We start from the raw sequence: 19643 nt of genomic DNA, 5'->3' as shown, positions 1-19643 counted from the left end.
CAGCATTTCAGAAAATTTCGTAACTGCTTAAAATGCTAGATTTCAGAGACAAGTGATATCTCTTGTCAGCTGCAACAGGTATAAAGAGTAAGACATTTTATAGATTATTATGGAATTTTAGTGAATCATTTGCAAGTCTACAATAAGTTTAAAAGAGGTTACATTTTATTTCTTTTAAACAGGAAGTTGATCTCTTCTGATATAAAAATTGGCAAAACACAACCAAGTAAATAATGAGTGCTTGGGGGAAAAGAAAAAGATAGCTGCTACCTTACAAGACAATTTGACTTCATTGTCAACTTAGTTAACGTTTATGGTTTTCTCTGCTGTATTCCACTTGCCTATAAGCAAGCTCTACAGTCTATTTCATAAGAACCTGTAAAGACTTTATTTGAATGAGGAGGATATTTATTAAAATATAAAACCAAACCATATTAATTGGAAACAGATAGGCTATGCATTTCTTATTATGGTCCCAAACTCTGCAGTATCTACTGCCACTTTATGATTTGGATAATTACTGAGAATGGCAATCCATCTTGAATGTGGAAGTAATGATTAATTTGATAGTAAATAACAGAGGATGTGAAAACCAACAAAAAACCCCTATTAATAGGAACTTACTTTTTGTAACAACTCCTTCAAGGCGAATTATATTTGGGTGATCAAATTGTCCCATGATACTAGCCTCTCTCAGGAAATCTCTTCTTTGCCTGTCCACATAGCCACCTTTTAGAGTTTTAATTGCAACAGGTATCTCTCTTTTTCCTGGTGTCTTTAGACGTCCACTGCATACTTCTCCAAACTCACCTTAAATAGATAAAAATATCTGTTAGATCATTCACAGTGCCTGAAGAACTACAGTACAGTTTGCATTGTTGAACCTAAACACCACGTTTTTTGAAATAACCTTCAACAGCTGTCTTAAAAGCTGTCTTTTTTAATAGTTCAGGGTTACCTGTAGTTGTCAGCGAAACAAGAACGCAAAAATATTGAAGAAACTCACACATGCAATACAAGTAGACAGAGAAATAATGGATAGGATATTCGAGTTCCCAAGTTTCATCAGATCCCAGAAAAGCGAAGAATTCATCATGACTTCACAACAAATAATGACCTTTCCTTTGTGCCACATCACAAGATCATGGGGACTTGTACTTTGACTGCAAGAGCCAAACCATCTGCCCTCCGCAGCGTGGCTCATCTTGCTTTACTGACACTTTGAGACGGGGATCAGTATGTTTGTGATATAACTGAGCATGCTATGAGTAAGGAATGTAATTGTAATGATGACAACATATCTATCGAAAAAATATATTTATAGCAATATCTGTCTATAGGGGTTGTCATGCACTAAGACCTACATGAAAAGAAATGCCACCAGAATATCAGAATACCTGACTATCGTGTGATTGTAGAAAGCATTTAAAATGTACTTTATGCTGTTATGCCCCAAAAGAGCAATTGCACATGATTTATTTAAATGGGCTTACACACCTACTTGAAATTAATTACATATTTCACTGTTAATCCAGCCAAAGGCCACCAGTTTCAGCATGAATCAGGGCTGAGCTGAGTAACGAGAGGAACCTCAAAGCTTGCTCCACCTGATGTTTTCCTGTGTATGTAAGGGCCTTTGAAGAATGCGTGTCTCCTCGCATTTCCTATACACATTTACTAATTAAGCTTGTATGGAAATCACAACTTTCTTTTGATCCTGAAGCCACTCAAAATTTATATAAAGCCCCTACCAAATATACCCTGGATGCCTGCAGGTCAGTTTTCAATGGGTCATAATCCAGTAAATGAAAAACAGTGTTTGCAAAAATGTTTCAAAGCACTTCCCAGTGCAGGGTACGTCTACAGCAAAACTAAATTCTCTACCCCAGTCGTTTTGGAATCAGAACTTTTGAAAAACAAAAAACCCAAGTAATGAATAGACATATATTTAACTGGAGGAAATAATTTGTTATCCCCTCCATTAGGTGCTGTTTGAATTAGTTGTCCTTAGACTTGAAGGACAGAATGAAAGAAAATGAAATGAGAGCTCTGTCCTGTAACAGTGTGTCTTCAGACATGAACCAAATCTAGAAGAGAGAGGCCTTAAAGGCAGAAGCTTCCTTAAGAAAATTATATCTCCCTGATGTTATAGGATTAGAATTGATATTGTCATACAGCTTTTATTTTATTAGGTTCTGCTTCTTCCGCTAAAATAAAACCAGGTTTTATTAGCCAATAAGGTCCAGGAAGAGTGAAGGGATTAGAAAACCAATTTTACAGCTTGCCTTTCACTTCAAAACAGAGGTGTCATCAAGTGCAAGAGTACAATTAACAGATGCTGAACGTAACCTCTGAATAAACCAGCAGCTTCTCCAACAGCTAACAAAAGCCAAGTGTCCTAGGTCTCCTTTTTACCAAAACCCCCGCATTCATTTTATTTCTACTTAATTTCCCAAAATAAACCAAAGCATGCGCTTCCCTGAAGGAGTGTGTCATCAGACTAATGCTCTGGGAATCTTTTGGCAAAAGGGGAAGCTGCGTTGGGATTTTCCTGTATGATTTTGCCACTTTAGCTCTTAGAAGGCTCTCCTTAAAAGTTTGTTTGCCTGAGCACTGCCACTGGAAAAATACTAGCTAATTTGGACTTCCAAAGTCCTACCATAAATCAAAGTCATGGAACCTGAATGTTTTGAAGGAGACATGGTATATCAATCTTCTGTTCTGTGATATATCCGGCAGGGCTAGAACACACCTCTAAAGCCGTGACCTTATTGCATCTTACTGGCTTTTGGAACTTAAATGCCTAAAATGAGAAAAATTTCCAATTTCTTTCTCTTGATGAAACAGTGAAAATAAAAAATACTAAGGCCTTAAAATCCAGATTTTTAATGAGATTTCATGATCAATATATCCGCAGAACTGCAAAATCTTATTTCTGAGAATAATTTGGAAAGCATAGGTTATAGAAGAAATTGCTTTGCTAGTATGAGATCATACAAGAGTACTACAACTTCAGAATTTCATAAGTAATGGCACTCATACCTCAGGGACTGTAAAGGGCTGTTCACCAAGTGTTTTGAAATGAATTAAACTGAAGGAGGCAGGTGAAGGATTTACAGTCCCAAGATTTATCATCTGTACAACATCCAAAGCAGGGGAAGGCACATCGTGTTTAGGAAAGGTACGTTGTGTCTTCTCCCTGACCTATTTTTTTCCCTGTTTTTGAATGTGGGATTTGTACAGTTAGAAAGAAATTTCACTCCCCTTGGATATTAGGATTCATAAACTGGTGAACATGGAGACTAACAGCAATTTTTCTGTGATGTAATATCAGCCAGTAAGTGATCATCAGCTCACAGAACAAACACCTACATTTGGAAACCTGAGGTACGTTTAACTTCTAGTTCTGGTTTAGACTAGATGGAGATCAATGATATAATTTAAAACACTGAACTACTTAAACTGAGAAAGGTCTTGACAAAATTTCATCCTGGAGTATTTTTTTCTACATTTTTTTTTTTCAGATAAAGGATTTTGAATGTTTTTAAAATCCAAGGGGAATGTGTTCAACAAAAGGGGGTTTTAGAATGTAAGAACTGAAGCCTCATTGCTCAGGTTTGACAATAAACAAGACAAATGTTGACCCTGCAGCAGTAAAGGTTCATGACCGCATGTGTAATAAGTAGAAGCTAAGAGCCAGATGTCAATGAAGTCGCCATCGTTCCTTGCTCCAGGGAAAAAGCTAGTGATAACTAGAGAAAAAGGTTCATTGAGAAAAAGAGTTCATTGCCTGTTCAGTTTTAATAAAGTGTAAATAATCTCTGGTTTAATGATATAAACCCTACACGTCTTACTGTATGTTATACAAAAAGAAGCTAACCGAGCAGTCTAGAAGCTTACTCTATGCAAACCCTGCATGCCTCTTCTCATTCAGTCATAACATATGTGTTACTTAAAATGAAACGGGAAAAGTCGGTCACTTCGAAGTCTGATATGCTGATATTACAGCACGGGATCAAAACAAATGTCTTACAGACAGTTGCTGTTGATAGAACCGAAAGGTGACAGCACCAAATACAGTTCAACTCATTTCTCCCCAGATTTAGTCATTAGGCCTGTGGGAGAACTGGCAGAAGATTTAGATTATAAAAAGAATATAGTGTGTCCTCTGAGAAACATTGAAGAGTTGGCCTCTTCCTTGAGTTTCAACGTTTTAACAAAGAAAATAAGAGGGTAATAGTAACTCTTAAGGACAGATTTGACAAAGTACCTCTGTGATATTCCTCCTATGAAGAGGTGCTGAAGCCTTAAAACAAAGAGCAAGAAGTGATGGGGCAGAAAAAAAGTGTCATGGACAGGAGAAAATCAAATGGTATGACAATATGTCTGTTAGTGCAGCAAGCTCAATATGGAAAGTGGCTGGAAGGGACCATCTGAAGGAAATCTACAGCCATGTATAAACGGCAAATTGTGGGAACCAGCAGGATGATAATTACCAAACACTTTAAAAGATAACTTGGGTAGAGAGTTAGGTAAGCTGAAAAAGGAAACTAGAAAAAATACTTGCCTTGAGTGTCAAAGCCATCTGAACTGCAACTAGTAAATTGTCAAGACCTTTTGGACATGACTTTTTCCATTGAAAAACCAAATTGGAAACTGTTTTCAGGAAAAGATCAGTTTCAAAATTACTTGACCAGAAATGCTAGAAAAAAATTTCAAATATTTGTAATGTTCCACTTTGATATTTTCAAAATGAAAACTTACAGTTCTTAAATGGAAATAATTTTTCTTTTGAAAAATTAAAGTTACAGTAATTCAAAATGAAAATCATTGATGAAAATAAAATGTTCAAACAAAACAAATTTAAGAAATGCATCTATTATTTCACTTCAAAGATTTTAATGTTTTGTTTCACTTAGGTGAAAAGTGTAAACATCTTTTAAAAGTAATTCTATAATAAGAAATCCATTTTACATTCTGTTGCCATGTTTAATACAGAATTGGAGAGAAGGCATAAAGAAGGTTTTAGGATTGCTGTGAATTATAATGATATGTTGTGTCCCCAGCAGCTATCAGAGAAATCTGTCAGAATTTGTACTCTCTGTGCCTCAGGTATGGTATTTAACCTGTATCTTGCCTGCATGGAAAGGGATTTAAATTTCATTGCAACCAGTTTGCAAGTCCTGCTAGGCAAATATCTTTGAAGATGGCAGATTACCCAAGTAATTTTAGAAGATAAAAAATATAAAAATAAAATATATTAAAGCAGGCAAAATTCACCCCCATGCATACAAGAAAAGGGACAGAGAAGCTGAGTAAAGAATTTTCATAAATGAATTAAGTTGAGAATAAGGACACAATTTTCATCTGAACTAAAATCAATAAGCTCAATCCTTTTCTGTCGTACTAAACTGCTTTGAAATCAGCAGTTATACCAGTGCTGAACGTAGTTCAATGTGCTTTATAATCTAAGACATCAATATCTATAGTATGTCTGAAGAAAAGGAAGAAATAGAAGAATTGGATAGGATGTTTTCTGCAGAAGTCAGCCCTCTGGCTGCACAGTGCCAGCTACATATTATCTAGCTTAAGCAATCAGGTAAACTCCAAAGTACTCTAGTGATATGGACAGCACCGTGAAACAGAATTTTCCCTACTTTCAGACTGATACTTTCTCTCCCTGTTTGTTAACAGACCTGGTTTTATTTCTGTTGTATTATTTGCATGACATTTTCTAGTGCATAGAACACTTTTCAGCAACACTGGAGTAATTTCCATTGCTATCAATGTAGTAATGTATCATGAATTGAGGAATCTCAACTGAAAAATACCTCTCCTTTCTAGAGTGACTATGATATATGAATCAAGCACGACATAAAAAAAGGATCACAGTGCATTATGCCTTCTGATAGTAATTTTCCTGACAATGCTTGCTAGTATGAGTTCTTTGGTGGGCTCACTATGAGCAAATTAATATAATTTTTTTCCCACTGACCCCCTTCTACAAGATGTAGTTCTGATTTTTGCAGTCTGTGAAGTATTTTTTTTTCTTGATGACATTAGAGTTAGACAAAATAAATAAGGTTAAAAATAAAAAGCATTTGTGTGTTGGCATTTACTTAGTAAGTAATAAAATAGCATCGTTAAAAGAAATCCCAGAATGGATAGCTCAAAGATGGGCATTGGTGTATGGAACAGTAATTTTTGCTATTGAAATAAAATCACAGTGAAGACAAAACACCTGTGTAGTCAGTATTATAAGTGCCTTTAAGACAGCAATTTACAAAACTCGGTCACTCTTAATACCTTAAAGACACAGGGAAACATCTATACTGTGTGAACTAAAGATGGGTATAGTGTTAATGTCTTTCACAGGAAGAAATTAAATTTCAGAGCTGGAATTAGAGCTCAGGATTCTGTTTTTATGTTCGTCAAAATTTCTGACAGAGACCCTTTGCTCTCCCACCTTCCCTTTCTGTTGGGGCTGAGCAATGACGAATGCTCCCCAGCCACTGACGGCGTGTGGGTAACAACACCGTGGATGCAATGCACCAGCAGAACTTCAGACACTCCTTGCCAGTCTAGTTTTTGTTTTCATTTGCTGTAACTGTGTGAAGTGTTGGTGGAGCTTCAGAATGACACGCTCACAAGCCATGCACTGAGATCCACTCGTTAGGTAAGTTTGTAAGGCCTTTTTCTAGCCTTGACTCTCTCAGTCCTCAGTAAATTACAGCTGGTTCAAACAGACAGCAAGCAATCTCAGGACGTGGTCAAGAGCAACATGCCATCCACCCTAGACGGTCAGAGCACAAGTTACATGCAATGGTTTTACAAGACTCTGATCTTTACAAGTATTTCACTTTTGTTGTGTTAACCCCAAAAGTGTATTTTCTGTCACCACTGAGCTGCCACCAGGACCTTTAGTGAACTCTGGACAGCAGCCACCATGAGCCTCTATCCCTAAAAAGTCTTTCCAAAAGTGAAGGTGTGGGAACACTTACACAGCACTCTTGAGTAGCAAAACCTGACAATTAAACCAATGCTAAGACAAGAGGATAACAACGCACAGGACAGACATGCCTATAAGCATTGCATATTAGGAAAGGGTAAGATCCCTAAAAACACACAGGGCATGTTATCACCTTTAGCACAAAAGGCCAATACACATACAGGACTCTTCTGACACTTATTTTCAAACAGCTGTGAAGTGGCCTCTGTCCCCCATGTGATGTTCTGAACTGAAGGTAAACACCCCATAGATGAGAACAGGGTCTAAAACAAATGTTCATGTGTCCCCACCACACACTTGGACAGACAGGGATGTAACAGGAGATCCTGCTGCTATTTTTCTCATTCATCCTGCTTCCCACCTCTGCATCTACACCTTCCCATCAGATCTTCCTCCTTTCCCTCTCTGCCAGTGATCCTTCTTTGCACAGCTACAGGAAAGCCTGTCCCAAGCCAGCCTCTCCTTTTCCCCCTTGTCCTCCTCCTATTTTCTATCTGAGAATATTTTTTCCTCAGCCTTCTATATTCTGATCTTATCTCCTCCCAGAAAGAGACTCTGATCTAATCTCCCTGTCAGTGACAGAGAACAATATGTGACACTAGCTATGGCAAATGCTGAGTGACATGGTGTTTTGAGTGCATTTGGGACAAAGTAAAAAAAAAACCAACAAACCAAACAAAACCCCAACTAAAACTCCAACCCTGCCTAAAAAAAATGATAAAGCTAAAAAAGATTTGGGATAAACCTATCACTTTGGAGAATCTGCCTCTCAAGAGCTCCTTATTTGAATACACCCACATGTGGAACATTAGCCAAATGTAATACTTCATGACCACCACACTGGAGAGTGAACTGGTGCTGTCAGAGAAATATGCCCCTGTTTTGTACTATACTTGACCACCTGCATTATCCTGGTGACTTGAGAAAAGCAGTTTTTCCATGCCCAGACATTTTTAAAGTGGGTATACATTTACCTGCCCCAATAACTCTCTCAATACGAATTCTTGAAGGATCTATCTCCTTTGCAAACTCATGGACAGCAAGAGATGGGTCTTCATACGTGTCTGGATCAATATATGTTTTGATTCCTGGGAAACGTACTGCAAGAAAAGGAGAGAATACTAGGAACCAAGAATTCTTTGACACTCATGCAGTGTAACAACATGGTATTTTCTCCCTGCTCCACACCCTCCCCCTCCCCCCCCCTTTTTTTTTTTAACTAGACACCTGCAAGTTTTGGAAATAATATATTAAATCTTCCACATTTAACATTTCAGAACCCAAAAGAAGAGCGTAACGACCCCAAATTACTAATGCTTGCCACCATCTTCACAGAAACCAAGTGCAGAATCCACATGAGTTGTCCCCATATGCTGGCAGCACCAGGGCCTTCAAAGACTGACCGAACACAGACTGAAAACATTTCCTCTTGTCCTTCAAGTGGCTGTTTTAGGTGAGGCTTTGGAGACATTAAAGAGCTGGGTGTTATGACTCCGTAGACAGAGGATGGGCCTCTGCCAACTCAAAACTTGCAAAAGCCATGGCTGAAGCTGTAAGCAGGTTCCTGCTGGCCCCTGCTCAGATCTCCTGGGATGCTCCGGGTGACTGAACGCACGGCTGCTTCTTGAGGGCTGCTGCAGTGCAGTGTTACATTAAATATCCCTTCAGCGTGCAGTGAGAACTGATAACTAGTGTTAGTGTAAAGAACGGTGGAAATACAGTATTAGGCGCTCCGAATGTTATTTATACCTCTAGTTACTGTCGTGTTGGCTGTCTACATGGGTCCCAGAGTTTATCCTGTCCCACAGGAACAAAAAGCCAAATGCCTTTAGAAAACTCAGTCTTTGGTATTCAACTGATAAGATGTGCCAAACTCTTAAGCTGTTTTTTGTCCCAGCTGAACACAAACATCTGCTGAGGTATAGCATTTCAGGCAGGAAAATTTAGAAGTCAACAAAGTTTCTGGAAACTTTTCCATAGGGAAAAATAACAGCCCTAGCTAAGTTTTAAAGAAAATACTACTTTGGGTAAGATAAATTCCATTATTTTTTTTTTTATTGTAAGCATTTTCTTTCAAAATGCTACTTAGTATTTTAGTCTGAAGGGGCTCCTTAGAGTCTCTCCACTTAGCTCACATCCTTAAGGAATGTTTCAAGTACAGCTGGTAAACCTGGAAAATGCAGCAGGTCATGAGAGAAAATACGAGCTCTGAGCTGGTCACTTGTAAGGGTGTCTACAGGGATGCCAAACTGAGGGTTCAAAGATACAGGGAAAAGCAGATCCTCAGGACTAACAGTGATTAGTGCCAAAACAGTTTACATTCCCCTTTGCTGCTCCTTGGGCAATTTAGGCAATCTGTCCTTTACTTTGAAAACAGTGCTTTCTAATTCACTCCTTTCATTTGTGGGCGGATGCCTGAACAATCCTTTTGCCAAAAGGGTCCAATCTTTGAGATCGTTTTCTCTCAGGATGGCTCCTGGAGGACTGTGCTGCTTTGTTCTCTTCTGATCAGCTGGAACAACCAGACAGCCAGGTGCAAGACGAGAACAAAAATATCCCAATCCATTTACAAGGCTTCGATAATTTGTGTCTGCTTCCTTGGAGATGGCCATGGCAATAGTGGGTTGGTGCCAGATTGCTTTGGCAGGCTCCAGCAAGCCATCATTTTCTGGCGTGGCTAATATCCCTTGTGTTCTTGAGTACAGCACATCCAAGAACTTACGTTGTTTCTCTTGGACTATCTGTATGGGAATTTTTTTAGGTTGCTGCCATGCAGTGATTAAGTTCTGGAAAACTTTCAATCCATTAACAGAAGCTGATGTAGATAATGCATCAACTTATGAGGATAAGAGGAGGGTACTGCAGCAGGGTCCAGAGAACCTCTTTTAAAATAATTAAGTACCTCTCAGCCTTCTTCCTCTTACCATTTTGTAGCTGAGTCTAAAGCAGCTCATTATCTGATGAACCTAAATGCATTAGGTAAAGAACACATGTTCAGGACACATGAGTGTGGCTGGGCATCATTAATTAGTATGCAACAGCCATTTGGGCCACTGCTGAGAGAGTACATGCGCCATACAGAAACAGGGAGGACACCAGACATCATGGGATGTCGTATTACTGGCAAGATCACGGGTCCCATTCTAAGTCCCTTCAAAGGGTTTATTTCCTGAAATCATCCTCCGACTCACAGCGAGCTCCTAAGGGAGAGAGGAAGGACGAACAGGAGATGGTTTTCTTCTGCACACAGCAGAAGCATAGGATGTAAAATGTGGACATGACAGATCTGGGCAGAGGTGACGCTAAGCAGTGCAGGGTTTGCAGTGAGGCTTTTTTTTTAAACAGCTTCAGCCAGTCTAGGAGAGGTTACCATTATACTGATCACAGCAGAGACCCTGCAGCCCCACATATTGTTTCAAGTTGAGATGTTGGATACCAAATCTATAGGCACTCAGCAGTCAGGTAAAGATTGCCGCTAACATGACAGAGGCACTTTTGGAGGTGCTGGGTGCTAAGCGTAAAGGAGGGAGTATTGCTGGCAATCCAGTCTTAGCTGTTAGGGCAAATCACAGAAACTCCTGTTTATCCTTAGTTCTATGGAGCACATGTGAGTACTTGCCCCCTCCAGTCTGATGCTGAGATAACTGCAAATGAATGAGAAGCCTCTGAGATGAAGCTACGTGTCAACATGAAATACAGTCATCATTCACCCTGGCCTCAAAGACACTGAGCGAGGCTTTTCTCAAATGCAGTCACGGTCTCTGAGGCGTATATCAAACTTTTCAGCAGAAAGCTTTCTGTCGTCTTTCCTTTCTGATCATATTTGAAAACAAATGACAAACAAATCTTCAAAGGGAGTATCCTTTATGGGGAACTGTGCCCTTTTCCTTGACAGAAAGAGTCACTTGGCTGGATATAGTGGTGTCACCTGAAAAATGATTTTATTTCTGGTGACTTATCTTCTGCCTTGATCATAGTATTTTGAGGGATGTTACAAGAAATGGCAAAAGAATAATAAAATTTAGTGCCCTTTTTCTAATACTCTTTGAATAAAGACTTTAAATATCTACTCTAACATAACAGTAAGGCTAACAATTTAAACTAAGTAGCTAAACCAAACTAAATAAACGAATATACTGCCTATGGGACATTGCCAGGATATTCTCTCACTGTACTGATCAGTGAGCAAGAACACGAGGGAAGACACCCCATTCCACTTTTAATTTCTTGGGTGGCTGGAAGTGAAGATCCCTAGAGCCAAAGAGAACTGGATATAAATGAGGCACATAGCAACCAAGAGAGGAATTTTGAGGCAGAAATTCAATATGGTCCAGACCAGCTGAGAATTCAAAGAAATATACCTGAAAAACTGATAAATAGTATTAATAGAATACCAAAAAACCTTATTAACTAGAGTGAATTCAGTGAAATTGTTCAAGAGAATATAGAAATAAATACCCTTGAGGGTGCAGAAAGTAAAAAACTATTCAAATAGCCAGACTAAACCATCAAGGGCAAAAGCTGTACAGAAAACAATGAACATTCTTCATTTAAAACGTGATACAGATATTCTGTAACTCAGTGCTGAACTACTTACAATGTCCGTTTTGCAAATGAGCCCTTCTTTTCTCTTCAGATTTCATTTTGGCCTTTATGTACCACTGGCATCTTTCGAGAAAAACAAGTGAGGTTTTAATTAAAACACGTGTCATACATAAACCGAAGGTAAATAAAGTTTTATCTGCACTTTTATGAAAGCCAAAATCTTTGCATTTGGAATATACATTTATTTATTAATCTAAAGAGAGAAATATGCATGAAGAACTACAAACAAATTAGATACAAATAAAGATAAATCATGGTTGAATGATAAGTATGAAAATGACTACTTAATTTCAAGGCTTGATCCAATATTTTATTTCCAAGTTAGACTCCTCCAAAGAATCCTGATATTTTAATCAATCATTTCCCTGAATTCTTATTTGCATACATTGGTTTTTACTAATTATCTTATTAATTTTCATATCCAAAGGGTCAAAAAAGCTCATATTTTCTTCATGAGGTAATAGTTTCTATGACTTCATCATGTTTCATGAAAAAAGGAAATATTTTTTCACACCAGGACTGCTTTGTTTTTCCTTTCTTTTCTGAGTAGCGCTGTTCAGTCTGAGCCAGGCACTGACTTCTTCTGAGATAGCAGCTATCCTATACGATAAACAATACGTAGCCTCCTATGTGAATATGATGATTTAACATATGACTGTATGATTGCTATAAAATCGCAAATCCTTGGCAAACAACACAAAACTGTGGACGTTTGTGAATTGTTAGTGACCTTACCTGACAGTGCAAGGGTGTGTTGGAGAAAACTGCCAAATGGCAAGCTCTCAGGTTGCCTGTAACGAAATCCCCCAGCCTGGCTACTGCCTACGTGTGGGACTGTTAATGCTGATTTAGAGGGTCACATGATAGGAGCAACTGTTTCAATCAAGAAACCCCAAAATACTTGCTTTTGGTCTTAAAGCTCATTCTCACTCACTGAAGAGTTTAAGAAGTATGACTTAGAGGGAAATCTGGGCTAAGGGCTGGTGAGGCACTGACCCTGGTGGGGAACAGCAGTGCGTGCGGACATGTGCATCGCTGTACAGACATTCAGTTTCAAGACCAGCTTGAAAGAAATGACTGGCCTCTGTGTGTTCATTACCAGCCTTATAAAATAAACTAAACTATAATTATAGATTGTTTATCCAGTAAAATGCTAACAATGGAGACATGAGGAAAATGTGAATGTACCCACCTCATTTCAATGGTTCATATGAAATACTGAAGCAGAGTAGGAACACTCATAAATTCATTTATTGCTACAGATGTGATGATGAACACCAGAAGGCAGAAACTTCTGAAGCTCATGGTTATATACACTTATAGAGGGAAACAGCAACCGGTGGCTTCTCAGCTTTGGTTGGAACCTTTAAATTGCACATCAGCTGTTGGGACCACTAAATATGCCAGTGCCGTTTTTAGGACCTGATCTACTGCTCTGTAGCATGCCAACTGCCAACAACACTGAACTCAAGTTCTTACACAAGGGAAAGGTCAAAGAAACAAGGCTTTAACCCTGTCCAATCCTCCTAAGTATGCATGTTGCCCCAATTTGACTACAGAAGCCAGCGAGTAATCACCAGCAGAGGAGTCTTCCAGCTCCCCTTTCCCCGTTAGCGCTAGCTACAGAACAATCAGGGAGGAATGATTTCTGTAATGAGAAGAACAAATCACACTGAGCTTTAAGTTTGCGTTGCCTGGCATTTAGCCAAGACCCCCATCTTGCTGCGTATCCTGCGCCTCCAAGTCTCCGTCGCTTTCATTTTTCTGCCTGCAGTCGACAGCCACGCTCCCTCCTTGCTCTAGGTGGGTAATCGCTCAGCAAAGTGCCGAGGCAGGTGCTCACTTAACCCAGCCTCTCCACTGTCAACAGGCTCATCAGCAGCCCTGCGACTCCACAGCTCATCGAATTGTTAATTCTAAACAGTGAAGCAGAGCACGTCTGTAGGGTACTGATCCCGTTTTTCCAACAGAAATTTGCCTCCAGTCCTAGAGTAAATTGAGTATTTGTTTAAAATTTTCTTGTTCTGTCTTCTGTGGAATACACTCTTACCACTGCATTTAAGCAGCACTTCAAAATGAAATCGTATCTTACATAATTGAAATGGTTCCGTTGAGTAAGATGTTAGAAAGCTAAGAGAAACTCTGATATCCTTAAAATTAGCAGACAAGAGGAATAAATGCAGAAATAAATCTATTTCCATATATTTTTTAAATTCCTGAGTTTATTGACCTTTTTCTAAAGGAAGAGTTTGAGTTATGTTCCAGGATTCCACACGATCATTTTCTTCGAAAGTTTGAGTAATTCCTCTCTCTTCTGAAAGACCCTACTGTTTGTCAGTGTTTGTAGTAATCACAGGAATATTTGCTTAGCTTCTAAGATTATCTAAGGTCACAATGTGTTCCAGTGTTAACTGCTCCCATTAACTTCAACAGAATGTTAGACTTATGTGGTTTTATTATTTAGCAGACCGAGCATTAATTCCATAATGGCAGCTACCGTAGTGCCATATTTGGTTGCTGCGGTACTGCAAATAAAACCTCCAGCCTATACTGATAGGACTCCACTTAATTTTCAAATTAGAGGTAATGCTACACCAACAAAACAGAAACTTCATTACAAACCTGAAACCGCAGCACCGCCTACCGATACCAGCCCTGCCCGCGGTGACTGTTACCGCGTTCAGAGGGGTCAGTGTAATGTGTTTTCCCTAAGGACAAACGCAGGCTCTGAACCAGGACAGGAACAGCGCGGCCTCCCATCCCAGCTCTGGATTTTTCCTGGCCCCAAGGTGGGCAAGAAGAAAACTCCACGGAGACCATTCCTCACACAGAGGTCATCCACCGGCTGTTTTATGGAGAAGAGTGTATAGGGGAAGAATGTAGAGAGGGGTCTGAGCCCACGTAAGCCCCTACGGAGCCTGCAGCAGGAGCTTGAGCCCAACTCCTTGGCTCGAAGGCCCACACTCTGCACATACCAGTCTGCTTTTAGCCTTTCTCGATCCATGGCAGCACCGTGGTGCCGCTGATGTCTCACAGAGGAGATGGGGACATAATGCCTTTGTCCTCTTAAATTCTGCTTTGCTTCCGGGTGGAAGCAGGTAAAGTCCTGAAATCCTACAGGAGACACACAGAAGCTCAGTGAAAAAGGAAACAAGGCAGCATGGAAGCAGCTACGCCTGTGGGAATCTGAGCTCCAGCAAGGACTGATGTTCCAACTCAATGTGCGTTTTTTAGCATGTTCGATTAGAATTTGTGAGTTCCCTAAAAACCTTCACTGTGTAATTGAACGTGGCATCTGCCCACCCAAATCAAAATGCTTTTCTGATCCACTTTGCATAATGTCATTATTTGATCCTGATCAACACATCAATTGAAGGAAGGATGACAATCAGCACTGTAGTGAAAGAATTGTAAGTAAAGAATCAGGGTAGTTACAAAAAATAATCATTGTCCAGACTGGTGAATTCCCCTGTAGTAGTGCTGCAATGTAGATTTAATTGGCATAGCTTCAATGCAATTAAAAAAAAAAAAAAAAAGAAAAGTCAAAAAGCAATAAAACAGGACCTTCAGAAAGCTATTTTCTGTTCACCAGTGGTATCACAGGCCATAGAATAATTTTGAGTATTTTTGGAGTAAAGTTTTCCTTGGGTTAATTTCATTACATAATTCCTGTATTTTATCTTAATAGATGCAGGAATGAGCATACAAAATATATACATAATTTTGGAAGTGCATATAAAATAGATACATAATTGTGTATGATTTTTCCAAACAAATTTAAGGTAGGAAAAGTATTGAAGAATTGTTCACTCAGTGCCTTTAGCAAGCTACGTTGCCAAGGCCAAGACACCAAAAATCCTAAGGTTACACCCTTCAAAGCTTTGCAACAGATAGCTATAAGATTTTCCAAAAAATACCATAGGTTTTTTGGCTTTTGTCTTCTAATGTCAGAGCCTTGGGGATGCAGGTACATTGTATTTTTAAATTCTTGCTCTGTAGGCAAAAGGTCCAGAAACTTATTTTAAAAATAGCCAAGCTAGTTCCCAATTTCACATAATTGCTTAGCATCCCAAACTGGGTTTTTACAAAAAACCAACACTCACAATAGAACTACGAGTATAAGCAGTGTTGAACAAAGAGGATTTTCACCTCACTATGTCTAAACCTTATTTTAGCATTGTAAACATGGTTTAATGACTTAACTATTACTCTTAAATCGTATGACTCTGACCCTGACTCAATGAGACCATTGTAGTGTTAATTACCTCCCAGTGATCAGGAAGAACAAAGTGAGGATGACCAGGAGAGTGAATCCACCAACAGCAGCAGTGGCGATTACAAGAATCTGTCCCTGCTCTGCAGCCATATCCGAAGCTGAAAGAGAAGCACAAAGAAAAGGGGTTGAAGTTCCATCACCCAGGGTTCTTGCAGAAAGGTGGTAACACTTCAGTGGTCAAATGTTGCAATTACTCTGTACGTCAGATGCGAACATACCTGTGAAGTGAAAAACGGTAATCCATATCCCAACTACAATGAAGGGGAGAAGATGTTTACAGTTTTTTAAAATGAGGAGCTGGCATTATCAGACACTTGCAAGTTACAAAAGTTTGAGTGTGACAGGATTTTGGACACAAAACTAGAACATATTTTTTCTTTAGCTTTATTTAGATTAATCCTACATCTAATTCAGAACTTTTTTCCGTCCAGCTGTCCCAGCGAAGCCAGCAGCAGGGCTGTGTATGTAAGAGAGATGAAACTGGGTTCAGAAGACAGCAAAGCAGAAAAAACACACCTAATGTGTAGCCTCACACACCCTTTTGTATGTCAGGTGTTTAGTTTTATTGTCACAAAATGTGTATGGTTTTATCTATAACATGCTCTGGTGATTTGCAACACTATAGTTGAAAGAAAAGACTGATTTTCTTACACCTTGTGTTTTTCTCTCTGCTTTTTGTATGACATTTAGGAGTTAAAAAAGATCACCTGAAATTATCCAGTCTCTAGACACTTGCTATTTATATTAATTTATTCTGTATAATATAAAAACTTTACATTAACAAAGTACTACATCCAGTCCAGTTGGTCCTCACTTTCCAAGTATTACATAAGCAGAAAAATAATTAGGCTCAGTTTTTTCTCTATCATCTCCTGTTTTGTGACTCCAAAGTTTTATTTCTTAAACTCAGTTACACTTGAACATTTTACTATGTCATGTTTACCTAACTTTCTGTTTCCATGAGAAACACCACTTTGTTCTGAAAGAAGAATAAGTAATTCTATTCAATGACCTCTGGCAAGAGTAGTAAATGTAGGAAAGAAAAGAAATTTTAGATTTCTCAGGAAAGCAGCTTTGAGTTTTTAAACTTGCAAACGGTTCCGTGAGCAAAATCTTCAGCTTTCTTTAGGCACCAGGCGATTAAAACTTAGGGAAAGCACCTAAGCTGCTGCCTAGAAAGGTCAGCAGGCTGTATTCTCTCACTCTGCAGTTGATGAAACCCATTACAATGCACACATTGCTGCCCAAAGCCTCATAAAGTGCTGTTTCCAAGAAAAACATTTGGCTTCTAAATAATATTTATGAGTGGTTTAGAAATTAGCAGTGTAAACTGGCTTTGTAAAAGTAGTAAAGCAAATAAAAACAATAGTTTATGTCAAATTTTCAGCAAAAACAACTTGTTAAATTTAAGCCATTAGGTTTCTGACCGTATAATTTAATGGAGATATGCACAGGCAGTAAATTACAAGTCATTCAGTATCTGTGGTCATAAGCTCTCCACAGACAAGTTAAATATATACATCTTCCAATAAATGATGTAGCAAATACTCACTGAATAGCTAATCTCCAAAATGGTATCTAGTGATATTATGGGAGTGGATTCTAGCACTGCATTATGTTCTGCAGAGTCAGATTTAGTTGGAGAAATACAGCAGAACAAATATCATGCCACACAAGTAACAATGCCAATAACAACAGGCTCTGCAAATGAAATGCTGAATACTGTTTTCAGACTAGCAGGGGGTTGTGCTAAATGTTGTAAAGATTGTTAGAGTCAGGCACAGTTTGAAGGTGTAAATGGAGGAGGAGGTTTTAGATAAGTCTATCTTGCCCATCCTTGCAAAAGGAAGTGAGAGGACAAGCTGCAGCCCTCAGATTGTTTTTTTTTTTTTTTCTTTCTTTTTATCTCATTTTAATACAAAAAAGGAGTGTGCAAAAATAGTGAATTCATCAGGAGAAAAGCAAACCATGAGCTCAGAGAAATTAGCTGTCTGCTTCAATAGACATTCATTGCCAAGGAGACAACCCAGGGCCTTTCTTCATGAGAATTAAAGATGCAAATGTAGGGACTGATTCCATGGTCCAAAGCAGTGCTCTGCAGCTCTCAAGATGAAGAAAGTAATGTGTCCTGGATCATTTCTGCTGAATCGAGCTGATATTTTTTGCTGGTTTAGCTAAACCAGAATGCAATCTATCAGTTTAATGGCATATATTTCCTATTAGGAACCAGGGAGAAATTCATGAAGGGGAGAAATTCCGGACTGACTTAGGTCTTTCAATCCCTAAGCAATCCGAGTTTTAGCTGAGACTGAACATACATAAAAAGTGATCATTCTGTTTCTCGTTTGTATTTTACTATGTTGGCAGAGGTGCCAGAGTCCAATACATGAGATTTTTTTTTTTTTTTTCCCCAAGTAGCCAAATCACTGTAAAGGGCTTTCAGGCCTGACGCTCCCCGATGACCTTAATTTACTTGTCAGATAAAACCGGCAAATGACAGAGAAGTATAATTGGAAAATGTGGATTTGTTAAAAACTGACAGAGAGGCAGGTAAGGTAAAATGATGGAAATACTTATTTTTTCTTGAAGCGATCTTTCTAGAAATCAATAAAGGCACAGTGCAGTGAACAGCACATATATAAGCACATGTGTATGCGCACACCCAGGCTCCTCACATGCAGGTAAGAGGTTCCATAAAACACTATCTAGGCAGCAAGAAGAGAGTAATCAGGGATACTCAATAATTAAAATTTTTACAGCATTGCACCATTCTAAATTAAATTCAGCATGTCCCTCCATCTCTCTGTTCTTTTCTAATTTCTTCAACTTTCTCTTAAGTTAAAGTCCAAGTTGTAAATAAGAGCCTTTACATGTCTTGTTTCTGTTGTACATGTTCCTGAATCTTTTTTGTTTCCTGCTTTTTCTTCCTTCATTTTTCCTCTCCATCAGCTGGGCATATCGGTATATGGCCCTGTGCTTCTCCTCAGGAATATTCTTGATTATGCAAGACAGAGAAACTCAGTTTAAAAAAACAATTATGATAGGTTGCAAAACCAAACAAGCCCCTGCAACCTTAGTTCATCTCCTTGTGTGCACATATTAGAGTGCTGCATTTAATCATAGAAGTACACAGCACTTTTCCCAGAATCTCATTTGTTAGACATGCCCAGCAATCACAGAGCTAAAATCAAGATTTTGTTGTCTCTACAGTCTCCGATGCATGGTCTTGTATCTGCCAGCTGTGCACCGCGCTAATGTGTCCAGTGCAGGGGTGATCAGTGGCTCTGTGATCACAGGGATGGATGTGGCTGTACCACGAATGGGGCCACGCTGCATTCCATAGTTGAGGCTGATAAGCAAGGGGGCAAGGATGTGCTGGTGCAACAGGAATATGTAAACCACCAGCAGTGCTAAGACTCTTAAGGGAGCTTAGTATCTATCTAACTGGGCTGGCTGTTTTGTCTGGTAGTATGTCTTTCTCTCTGCCTGTCTGCTCAGTAAGTTTATTTTGACAAAAAACAGGTTTTAAAAAATGAGCAGCATAAGATGAGGAAAAAGGAGGATTTATTACTTATCCCAGTAGATGATTAGATAGTATTCTATTATGTTTGGGTATCAGAACTCTTTAAACACATTGTTGCTGCAACTAATGTGATTAGTCAAAGTGGCGATTTGATTTTACAATTGCAGTGTGTATCATACATGTACCCAGAAGTGTATTACCCAGATAAACTCTTCAGTCCCATTACTCTT

The 19643-nt window shown here is 38.9% G+C and overlaps 1 protein-coding gene across 2 annotated transcripts in view; it reads right to left on the bottom strand.

Annotated features, from left to right (window-relative positions):
- The window catches only part of EPHA6 (EPH receptor A6), a 513074-nt gene that overhangs the window by 109848 nt on the left and 383583 nt on the right, over positions 1-19643 (bottom strand). For both annotated transcript variants that reach the window (XM_055803065.1, XM_055803066.1), the window contains exons 8-11: positions 15880-15988; positions 11607-11677; positions 7984-8109; positions 625-810 (exon numbers count right to left, since the gene is read on the bottom strand). In XM_055803065.1, the coding sequence (XP_055659040.1) occupies positions 625-810; positions 7984-8109; positions 11607-11677; positions 15880-15988 (492 nt within the window). The remainder of the gene's footprint in view (positions 1-624; positions 811-7983; positions 8110-11606; positions 11678-15879; positions 15989-19643) is intronic.

The sequence above is a fragment of the Falco peregrinus genome, chromosome 4, assembly GCF_023634155.1.
Source record: "Falco peregrinus isolate bFalPer1 chromosome 4, bFalPer1.pri, whole genome shotgun sequence".
NCBI classification, from domain to species: Eukaryota; Metazoa; Chordata; class Aves; order Falconiformes; family Falconidae; genus Falco; species Falco peregrinus.
The sequence above is the reverse complement of the archived record's forward strand: the minus strand, read 5'-3'. Positions and strand labels throughout refer to the sequence as shown.